The sequence below is a fragment of the Chlamydotis macqueenii genome, chromosome 6, assembly GCF_036417535.1.
Source record: "Chlamydotis macqueenii isolate bChlMac1 chromosome 6, bChlMac1.mat, whole genome shotgun sequence".
In the NCBI taxonomy this organism is placed as follows: domain Eukaryota; kingdom Metazoa; phylum Chordata; class Aves; order Otidiformes; family Otididae; genus Chlamydotis; species Chlamydotis macqueenii.
In genome coordinates, this window is record NC_141561.1 from 37,838,693 (window position 1) to 37,850,871 (window position 12,179).

The 12,179-nt window shown below is 39.5% G+C and overlaps 1 protein-coding gene across 1 annotated transcript in view; it reads right to left on the reverse strand.

The window, feature by feature from the left end:
• Positions 1–12,179, reverse strand: part of ERBB4 (erb-b2 receptor tyrosine kinase 4) — a 395,635-nt gene that overhangs the window by 149,261 nt on the left and 234,195 nt on the right. Inside the window, exons 15-18 of the mRNA XM_086751200.1 lie at positions 11,178–11,271; positions 9,573–9,727; positions 3,557–3,601; positions 3,362–3,436 (exon numbers count right to left, since the gene is read on the reverse strand). Of these exons, the coding sequence (XP_086607326.1) occupies positions 3,362–3,436; positions 3,557–3,601; positions 9,573–9,727; positions 11,178–11,271 (369 nt within the window). The remainder of the gene's footprint in view (positions 1–3,361; positions 3,437–3,556; positions 3,602–9,572; positions 9,728–11,177; positions 11,272–12,179) is intronic.

Below are 12,179 nucleotides of genomic sequence, written 5' to 3' on the forward strand. Positions count from 1 at the left end.
CATAGAAGGGGATCTCCTCTCCGTTCCCTGCGCTGAGATTCTCAGCACAGCAGGAAGGAAGGAAGGAGATAGAAAGGAAGACAAAGAAGCAGTTATGCTAGTTACATGCCAAGTAAGGACTTCACCCTGCATGGGGAACTCTCTGCCGGCCTGTCCCATTCCTCCAGGCCTGTGTGTCATCTGAGCAACCTGAAGAGGCCAACCAGAAACCTGCTCAGCAAACCAGTTCAGTGCATCACACAAATTACAATCGGACTACATTGTGACAGGGACGCCCTGAATTAAACATGGTATAAATACAGACAGAAATTGTGTCACAAAAGCGAGGAAAAGCTTTCCCTGCCATATGATTTCAACTACAGTAAATGAAGAGCTATAATGACAATAACCAGAATTTGCAACTAACCTCAAGCAGAAGAGTCACTCATTTCTCCAGTGACTTGTAACTCCTTCAGAGTTTGAACTTTTCCTGCCAGATAAGACTATAGTGAAAGCCTTTGTGAGGACAAAGGCCAGCAAGGAACCTAACAAGTAATTTAAAAATCTACTAAGTAGTCTAGAGGAAAAGGGCTAAAATAGCCCTTATATGTGCCACGGAGCTGGAAATGGGAAAAGAAAGGGTTGCTGGCATCCGTTTGGACAGAACTCTATTGAAGCTAAAGGTTTTTAAAAAACCAAACACATATGCAGAAAGACATGCAATGCCAAAAGTAAGGATTTTTTTTTCCCACAAAATATAAGGGACCAAACTTAAGCAGAAAACTGACGTTTCACTGGTCATCTGGAAAACAAGCCATGTGATGCAGATCTGATTCATCTTTATTAAACACGACAGTAAGAATTCCTTGGCTATTCTACAAGATTCTTACAAAAGCTCTCAAGTCAATGGATCACGGAAAAACCAATTTGCAAACTGCAAAACTGGAAAGAAAAGTAACACTCATATGAAAATGGAAACAGGTGAAGACGAGAAATATCTTGTTGTTTGCAGTTAGAGTCCTGTTCTCGCTTTCAGCTACCTGAACCGCAGAGAACCCTTCAACTCACTGCTAATTCACATCAATGCAGAAATTCAAGCCAAAGGATAAGGGTAAAACCAATTATTAATTATTTTAAGGTCTATAAGTCTAAGGAGGGCATGCAATTGTTAAAGGGACATGAAGAAGGTACTATCTAAAGTGAAACATACCTGGTTTTGATTTACATCCCTACTGTAACAGAAAGTATCACTTTGCCAGTGCAGTTTTGCTCAGTTTTAGACCAAACAAAATGAACCACTTTCACAAACTGTCCCCGACAACCCCCATTTTCACTAATATAATGAATATAAAGGTATGACATTTCCTTCTCTGGCTTCAAAGTGAAAGAATACAAACATACTGACATGTAAACACAGTGCAGTAATTTTCCTAACACAAATTCAGCAAAGTTGGAACAACAAAAAACCCCATCCATCAGATCTAAAGGAACCACTTGAGGGATTCCCCCTCCCACTGAATGGATCAGGAAATTACTCACTTGAGCAGCATAAAACAACTGCTTTAATTTCCAGTCCCCTTGATAATTTACTTCGCTACCTTGACAGCAGATTCAAGGAGACAAACCCTATGATTCACACAACCTAAAACCAAAATAAGCATTGCCTGCTAACGCACGGCTTAAGCCTGGCACCGTACTAGACAACACTTCTAGTGTTGTGCCACCATGCTCAAGGTTCCACTCCTTTAATTCCACTTTTAAATATAGGGCCCAGCCTAACACCCCCTCTGATTAACAGGAGTCTTTCCATCAAATTCAGTGAGTATTTGGCAGTACCTCCAGAGACTTCACTACTACCTGAGCATTTTCAATGCAAAGCTAAGGTCTGGAGTTATATCACCTGAATTAAACAGTGAGCAAGGTCTGAGGGGCTTTTGGGCTAGCAGAGGAAGCTAGAGCAAGCAGCCTGTAACACTGTAAGTCACACCACAGTCAACAAGTTGTCTTCCTAATATAAAGCTCTTAATGTTCCCTCAAAAACTGATTAAAAATCCAGTTGATTTGTTATTTTTAAGTTGTTTACCAAAGCAAAGAACTTCAGCATGGCCTTCATTCTCTGTAGTTTGGTAAGCCCCTTAAACTCCTTAACTTGATGCAAATAATAATACATTTTCCATATTTGTACTTTGAGTAAAGTTGACAAACTGGAGAACTTTAAAACTGATTTTGGAGGAGTACATCTGAAACTGGAGAACTTTAAAACTGATTTTGGAGGAGTACATCTGAAACTGGAGAACTTTAAAACTGATTTTGGAGGAGTACATCTGAAAACGAGTCTCCTACAGAAGTATCTCAAACTGGATATCCCAGATCAGAAAGATGAAAACAAAATATTGAAATATTGAAAAAGCTCAGTCTTCATCTGTTGTTTACTCATTGGTCCATGAATTCAGTCAGAACAGATACTGATTTAATTAAACAAGTATACCACTTGATAGTGTTTATAGAGTACTGTTTTTCAAGTCTAAATATCTTCCCACTCAACAACTAGAAACAGGAATATTCACATTAGGTACACAACTGGGAAGGAAAAGCAACCTTAAAATCTTTTTTAAAAGACAAGAAAAAAAAAATCAAAGTAAAATCCTTAATGAGGTGAAGTTGATTGAAATGATAGATTTTTCATCCAATTTTAGCTCAGGAGAATAATCCCAAAGCCTGGAAGTCATACTAACCAGTTTGAATTTGAAAATAAACAGTCAGTGGCAATGAAGTGCTTTCAGGAAAAAGAATGCAGAATATAACAGAATGTTTTGGGAGTCTTCCTACAGTAATTTGTTTTGATCATTATTACTGAATTTTTTTAAACAGAGAATTAAAAAAAAATATTTAAAAAAAATCAAATAGTGTTATGTGAATTAAGGAAGAAATTCTGTTTTGCTAAGGCATTTACTTTTTTTCCAGATAAGTAGTATGGAAGAAGGAGCTTAACTTGCTGTTAAGCTCTGTCTTAAACCAAAAAAAACAACCAATAGAAAAAAAACGTAAATTCCAGTTTAAGCAGAGTTTTCACCATGTTTACTTCTAGTAAAATTTCATCGAGAAACACGTATTTCTGCAGAAAATTTCAGAACTGAATTCTTATTGATTTAAGCTAAAAATACAAAGAAAAAAGGCATTTTCTAATCAGCCTAAACACGTAAGATATTTAATTGGCTTTCAAATGGAAAAGTAAATTTGCATGTTCAGGGGCGTATCTTACTAAGAATAAATTACAATCTCCCTTGTAATTTGTGTTTCTGAACAAACTGGATAGTATAACATTCTGATGGCAATCGGGGAGGGACCTTGCGTACAAAAATGGAAAAGCGGTGGATGTTACCTAGCATGTTGTGGTAAAGTGGACTGTCGTGTCCATGGATAGTAAATGCAGTCATGACTAGCGGGACCTCTACACCTGCAGGCAATTACAGAACAAAAGACGTCATTTGCCATTCACAAGGACATGCACACGCATGCGCCCTTGTCCACACGTGTAGGATGGAAGACACACAGGGAATCATCACTCAGCAAGTACCTATCCATCAGGCCGATGCAATCCTCAATATGTGGCCCTATGCACCTGTAGCAAATCCAAATTGAAAACAGGGAGAGAGAGAGAGAGAGAGAGAGAGAAATCTGTTATTTACAGATCCAAGAAGCCGGAATCCCCTCTTTGTGACACATTCTTAATTATAATTCTCAAGCAAGACCCAAGTCACCACAAAATGATAGCTTGTCACAAAAACAACCTTGCAATAGGAACAATAATAGTAACACAAACAGCACTCCAAAGTTGGATGTATCTTGGCTCAAATAACACTTCAGGCAGGTTTCACCTGCATATGTGGGAGTCCTGACAATAAAGTTGCTTTTTCTGGATGTTGTCTGAATCATCAAACCAGTGATTACTGCACAAAAGCTGTTCGTTTGCAAGACAAGACCTTCAGGAGCACAATACAAAGCTTTTTTTCCTTTCCATCAGGGATGCAATTGTTCATTCTGTTCTAAGCTCCCAGCTAGGGCAACTGCAGTATTTTGGAAGCTGGCTATATTTTTACCAGTAAAGCTCAAGGATGAACTTCCAACAACCAAAATCAGAGGAAAATGGTATCTTATCTAAGAAAGCTGAAAGCCCTCCACCTGCAAAATCAGCAAGTGTTCACCAAAGGGGATGGGAATGTAGGGAATCACTTTATGCAGCAGCACTGAAGCACATCCATGGGGAAAGAGTCTGTTTGCAAAGCATGGATACGCGTGGACTTTCCGTGTCCTCAAGAAGAGTAGTAGGTGAAGTGGTGTCCTAGGTCCTCTGTGTTCAAACAGCAAGTCAATTTTCACAACAGTCAGGACTCTCAGAGACTGCTATGTAAAGTTAAGCTTTTAGGGGTTAAGACAACCTGGCACCCTTTAGTGCTGAATGCCCAGTTAGTCCTTCTGTGGCCATGGAGGGTACGTAGCTCTCACCGTTTTAAGGAAACCAAGCCGCTTATTTTAGCTCTTTAACAAGATCTCAGAGCCATTTTATTAACAGTCTTGTTGCTGGCTGTAGACCTACTACAGGAGCAGGTGATCTGACACGTCACTAGACTGAAACTCACCTCTGTTGAGGCATTTTAAATTTAAGGTATGATCCCCAATTCTTTTTAGTCTCCTGCTTTCAGTTTGGCTTTGATAGAGGGATATGCATGTCAAATATCTGGAAAAGTACAAATATGCTCCCACGAGATCTTCTTTCCACTTCACTATCATGTGCCACTCATCAACTTTTGCTCCATTTAAATTAGCTATCATTCTGCCATTATAAAGTAAGTTCCGAGAATTCAATTTCCCCTTACCTGCCCACCAGGGAGAGCAGAACGATAGTGAACCTTACCTCTTGTTTGTTTACTTGAAATTTTATTTTTAGATAAAAACCGTGACATGCAAACACAAATTGTAAGGAATTCCTCAATAATGTTTTCCTTCAGCAAATGTGCAGACATAAAAAGGATTCATTAAATACCCAGGTGGCCAGATAATTCACAAAGTGGAAAGTGTAGATACAAATGCAGTTCAAAAAACTTAACAGAGAGAGCTCTTGATGGGTTTTTTGAAATTTCAGCTGTTCTGGGCTTCAGGATTTCAGCCTTCAGGACTGTCTGAATTCTAACCAGTCCCAAACACATCCAACATTTCTTCCTTTTATGGCATTCTCAGCAATCTGCAGAAAACCAGTTCAGTAATGAAGGAGGTTTTAAAAAAAAAAAAAAAAAAGTTGTTCAGATCTTCCATTTCCCAGCATGTCAAGAGAAGCTAAGCTCAGATTCTTGCTATAACTACAAAGAAGGCACTCTTCAAATTAAGAGGTGTGAGTGCCCATTATTAGTTCAGATAACTGGCAGACTAACATAATGGGTCTATTGTCCTGGAGTCATTTGACATCTGTACATTTATTCTCTTAGACTTTTGGAGAATAGGACTTGAATCCAAGAAGAGAGTTGTTTGGACCTCACCTGCTCCAAGTTGAAATATCACTGATTTTTATTTAAACCTGTAATGTTCTTCAGCGGATTTCCCAGCACCAAACAGAAGATTCTGTCCAGGTGTGCAATTTCCAGTACTCCTAGTCACACCGAACAGCTTCCTACCCTCCCACTGGCTGTCCTGATTGCATGCAGAAAAGCACAATACTGTGTAAGGAACAGCAGTATCTATTAACAAGTTGATTCGCACCATCAAGTCATCAATTATTTTTCCTCTGGAAGTAAATTCCTTCTTTTCAGGCTTTTTGACATATATAAGTACAAGAATGACACAATCATACACCATACTGGTACTCCATTCACCCCCAGGGTTCCTTCTTCTGCTTGGGGTCTGTATGACATTTTCATTTCCAAGTTCGTTCTGTAAAATGAACTGGTTAATGGATACATGCCAATTTATTAATGATATATTCAGTACCTTATGACAATAAAACAAGCTTATACAGAAAATTACACTTGGAGCTCATCCTAGCTTTACAAATAATCATCCTCTGAAAGAAAATTATGAGTTAAAATAGTTTTGAAAATCAATATAACAGTTTTTTTTTCCTTAACCGATCCTTTTCCCCTCTATCACAAATATTGTCTTTCATCAATTTTCCTTAAGAATGATAGGTGAGGTCTTAACTGTTCACAGATGTGAAGTAGCAAAGCCATTCCTAGTCAGATGAATTCTCAAAAAATCTTTGTGATCGGAAACAAACAAAACCGATTATATAATGGCACAAATGGATTAATTCTGGACAGGAGAAAACCTGAGTTGTGGTGATGACCTGGTCATCCAGCTATTGCTACGGATAAAGCCAGACGACGCAGAACCAGGGGGTCACTTACCTGACAGGAAGTGCATACTGATGGTGACCGTGAGAAAGTTGAACTGGGGCAGGGAGTAGGAGGAAATTTTGCATCAACAAAATAGTTACAGTTTCTTATTTGGAGTTTGTTGTCATTGAATTTGTACTGTTGTTTAATCTGGAATTAATTATGCCTTCCTAAAAATACATCTAACTTTAGGGGCAAGACAGTCCTCCTGCCTTCAAGTCCCTTCTGGTTCACACACATATTGATAAGGCTCCCATGACTTCTCTCTCTTGGCTTAGAAGGATAACAGCAGTTTTGGTGAAGAGTAATACTCCCTTGAAAAAGTCGTGTGAGAAAATGCCTACCTTTTATGAGAGGAGGTCTCAAGTGAAGTCTCCCATTTGTGTCTTACCCAGCGAGGAAGTAAGACTGTCAAACATTATCGTATAATTAGTATTTTCTATCTGTGAAAGTGTTCCATTTGGGCTAGCTCTGCAAGAAGAGGTGCCAAATGCTTTCCGACTCTCTTGAATTAAACAGGATAGCTGTCTCACATGCCTCAGATCTGCTCAAACTGGCTTCAAGCAGCTGATGTTTATGATGGGGATGCAAGGCCAAGAGCACAGTTGTTGCATCCAAGGAAGTCACTCCTTGATAGTTTTCTTAGTCAATGTAAGATCATTAACAGGTCTGGATAATTACACACCTATTAACAGGAGCAGCCATTATACTTGAATAAGGGAGGAGAATGGTGTTATCAAATCTCACGCTCCAGGGCGTAAAGCAATCATCTGCAAGTGCCAGGACGAAATTGTGGCAAAATGCTCACAGGAAGCACAGAGGTGGGACAGGTATCTTCCTTGGTGACAGCAACAGCTGGGGATGACTAGAAACAACATATGAAAACTAACAAATCATTTTAGCAAGCAGCCTGATTCAGAGCGCAGCACTGAAGGACTGAGATAATACCACACTGGGAGCACCGCTTTGCAGCAGCTCAACACTTTTTGACAAGTATCCATGCTGTACTCTGAGGGCATCGGTTTTATTCCAGCAATTTATCTGACCAAGACAAGAACACACATGCTAGATGAAGTGGACTTGCAGTTTCTCTGTACCATTCATTTGTGAGCCAAATATAAAGATGTGTTCCTTCCACAACCTATTTCACTGAAGAATCCTGATGGAGGGGAATTTAAATATTAATTTCTAAAGGAAGAATATGAAACTACAGAATCCAGCATTGAAGGAGAAATGGAGAGAGTAACTGATTTCCCTTCTCTCTGTGGGCATATTCAGCCCCTGACAATGTTGGCAAGAAGATGGACAACCCAAACATCTGGAGCAGTCATTAACAGTTTCATTAACACAAACACATGCCACAAAGTCTTTAGGAACACTAGAAAAGAACACCCATGCTCACTCAGATTTGGGGGGTGGTGGAGTGTTGTTTTTATGAGGGGTGACAAAATAACTAAGACTAGACACAGTCACCCTTTAATAAGAAGACGAGGATTTCTGCGAGGAATAGTATTTAACTCATGGCAAAGGGATAGCTCCTCACCTGGGAGATAACCACACCTTTGCACGTGTAACTCAGTGAAGCCTTTGGCCCTTTTACTACTGGTACTTTGTAATTTCTCTGGGGATTGGCACATGATGCTAAATCAGATATTCTTTCACCTAATTGGCTGCAGAAAAGAAAAAGATGGGAAAACTGAAAGTTCAAGCATTAAATGGCAACATAACTCAGCATAAAGGAACTCTGTCTCACCAAGGGTTGCCAATGAATACCGGCACGTTCAGTTACAACTGCCTAATGCTCTTCCTGTTTGTCTATGAACTAAAATGCCAGACTTTTACCATAAGGCATAAAAGCTTCCCTTCTTGATCCTGTTCTATCCAGGGAGATAAGAACAGACAACTGCTTGCAAAACACTGAAGAAGTGCAAAGGCATGGAAAACATTCTGCTCCCTTCCTTGCCTAGGAAAAGCACAGTTGCTGCATGAAGATAATAGCTAGATCAGTTAGATCTCCCTAGAGGAGAGGAGGAAAGAGGAAGAAGTGTCGCATTGTGGTATTTGGAGAGGCCAGCAGAACTGCAAGGCACTTTTCTTATGCAGTGCAGACAGTAAATCTATCATCCATAGCTGGGCTTGTCAGATTCGATCAGAATTGGCACTTCCACCATCTATTAAAGCCAAGACCAATCTTTTCATATTGTTTCTTACACTCTTCTTCCACAGTAGCAGCATTCTTCCTATCGCGTAACTGTTTTAAAGTGAGGGGAAGACAAATCTGTTATAGATCCTTGCTGTGTCTTTGAGATCTCACTTCCATTTCCCTAATGGCTCTATTGTAATTAGATTTGCAAAACCAGCAAACGGTCTCATTTTGAATGGCAACAGCTGCTGACATCAAGATTACATTGAATAATTTACGGGTTTCATTTTAGCTACTAAACAATAAGTCTCTTGTTGAAGATTATTTGACTGGCTGAAGTTTTATCTTTTTACCCCTGGCTGCCTCTCCCTTTCTTTACATGCTGGACGCCAGCAACTGTCCAATTGAAAAGACATTTATAACTTATGTGGCCCATGCAAAACAATAGTTGTGGGTGTAACTACTATTATTTTGTTGCACAGATTCTTAATTCTGGCTCAGACACATGGGCTGTATATATCCAAATGTAACAAGTGATTTTTGGCACTCAGACAGGACTTGAGAAACTGATGCTCAGACTCAAACTCCTGTACACAGTCTGGTTTTAGATAAACCCTTTGCATCACTCCCCATACAAAAAAGACAGCAATGACACTTTTGTCTCACCGTAGTGATGCTGGGTTAATTCACCAATACCAAGGAGGAGAGATGAAAATTCTGTCAAAAGTAAAGACTGAAAATAAAGTCATTTTACAGGCCTATACTTATCTGTCAATGGCAGCATTTGCTACAAACCAGTGCTAGCTAGAAAGAAACCTAAGAGCACTGCTGTGAAAAGTTGTTCTCTATGTTTTTCAAAAGGAGTGTAAGCTTTTCTTCTGATAAGCTGCTGGACATTCATGACTGGAACCTGAATCTTACGAGGCACCTGAAAATCTAAGGTTACACTACTGCCCCACACCGTTTTCAGGAGTGGGATAAGCGCTTTACCAAGCCAAGTATGTAAATCATCACGTGCTGTAAACAGTAAATAGGATGGCTCACTTCACAGAATTCACACTTACCCTTGGGTGCAGTTTGGATGACATGGATGGCACTCACGATCCTCATCGGCATATTTGAAAATGAAGCTATTGGCCCCTTGTAAGCCATCAGGACATTTTTCCACACAATTTGGACCATCCTTAAAATGGAAACACTTTGTGCAGTGATCAGGTCCCTGGAGAGCGTGGAAGAAAGAAACGCAGTGCATTCAAGTGACTCTGTCTTTTCCTGCTGCACTAGAATTGCAGGTCCTAGATTGACAGCACACTGAGCAGTAACTCTAGTAGCATTCCTTTCCCAATGAGCAGTAAATTATCTGTATGATTCCAGCCTCTGTTAAGGAGCAGCGGACACGTAAATTCTGCTGCTTTTGGCCATAAACTTATTCTGTAGAGTGTAAGACTAAATTCTAACTTCTAAACAGGTTTCTCAGTTATTGGTGTGCTTAACACAAGGGATTTCATTCCTACTCTAACTAGGAGAAATTTGCCGCAACCACATTTGCAAAGCAACTGCAATGGCCTTTCAGTGGGATCCTCTACCTCTGCACTCCATAATTATTTTCCATACTGCACTCTCCCTATGATAACTGGTCACAACAATACTGAAGAACTACAAAGTCTCCTTCTTATTAATTCATTTGTAGACTACACTGTTATGAACTACAAACCAAGGTTCCTAGACAATGTAAAAGTAAAATTTTAAAGCTGTGATGATAAGCCAGTATATAACCAAATCCGGTGTTCAGGCTGAGCACTGGTCTAGGATTTTACGTCCAGGAGCCCTGCTACAAATCCAAATTTCCCTCGTGTTGAGTACTTGAAACATGTAAAGCTTCTTGCTTTACATTTGTGCTGCAGAAAACACAGTATTGCAAGAAAAACAATGATGTCTTTTTTTTTTCCCCATTCATTAAGTATGGAGGTAAATGAAGAAATAAGTTAGGGGTTAATTTTTCTCAACAATGAAGAAACTAAAATAGAGCTCTTCATCACCCAGGATACTTGTGACTTTTAAACTTGGCAATATACAAAAGACCAAAAGAAAGAGATAACTTCGATCTCACAGAAGAGCAATGATCTTTGAAAGAAGACTCACCGGCTTTTAACCTTCATTTAGGGTTCACACAAACACAAAAAATTATCTCTCAAAACAATCTAAAAGGCTAACCTAAGTTAAACTTGGTCCCCTCTCCTATTGTTCAAGCTAACTGAGAGATTGAGACAAATTCCCACACTTTTTTTTTTGGGGGGGTGGGGGGGAAGGTAACTGAAGTTGTAGTAGAAAAGGACAGAACGGAGTATAAATAATTAAAACAGTGATAAAAAGGGCACTCAAATCACAACTGCATGCTGTAGCACTAAGGCATTAAGACAACTCAGGAAAGAAAGAGACACTACTTTTTAAACTCCTTTCTTAAGGAGACTAATCCAAGGAAGTTTATTCCCAGCACCAATTTAACTTGAGCAGAATTCTTTCTTTATATGCAGAATATGCATATTTTCTGCTTTTGTTCATGTTCATGTTCATTTTCAGTAGCCACTTTAAAGTCTGTAAGCAGAAAATGTCTGTGCTTTAGCACACTTTAATAAGCTAGTCCATAACACGCCAAATTTTGTTCTTACCGGCCCATAGCACGTCATCATGTTTTCTTCCATCTTTTCACACTGGGGATCACACTCCACACAGACAGAACCATTTGCAAATTCTCGAAATTCCCTATGAAAATATTTTGCAGGCAGGTTAGCAGAAAGCAACAGCAAGACTGAGATAAAATGGCTGGCTCTTCACCTGGTGGAAATCAATTCAGCCTCACCAAGATCAGCAGGCTGTGCCAGCTGAGATCACTTCTGTTAACGACATGATGCTGCTTTACACCAGCTGAAAACTGGGCCCCAACACCAGCCTCATTCATAGGCAGGTGAAGTAGCAGACATCTTCTTTACTAGTATAAAACTAGAGTGGTTTTTCTCCTCATTAACAGGACAAAGCAGCTCATTTCTCAATTTTTTATCTAGAGAATTGTCCCTCATGGCTCAGATTCAGGAAGCCGCTGGTTACACAAGACATCGCTATCAGATAGGAAAGGATTAGAAAGAGTATTGATCACAGTGCTGCTCCTGTTGTTTTAGTTAGGTCTCCGTGCGCACTCCTAAAAGCCCATTCTCCAAAAGGCTCATAACTTTTTCATCAACAACAATTCTAAACTGAGGTCTGAATCTATAAAATGTCAAAACAAATCCTTTTTCTCATTTATTCCATGTATCCACAAGAAACTATCACCCAAGTGATTTATTTTTTTTTTTTTTTTTATTAACCACTTACAAGGGGGGAAATAAGTAGTGCCAGTAGGTTGGATTTCTTCCATCAAACATGAAGCATCTCATTTCAGCTTTCAGTTGCTCCTCACAAAAAACCTCCAGCACCTTCTCAACACAATTCATTCCACCTTTTTGTACTCTGAGGTGAATTAACATTTGACCAGGTCACTTCTCTCCCCACTAACCACAGAGAGAATCCATGTACCTAGCTCACACTGGATACCTAAGCTTTGCATTTGGATCCCACCTAGCTACATTAACCAGTCAAAATACTTGCATTAAAAAGGTGAAGATGTCGCACACTCA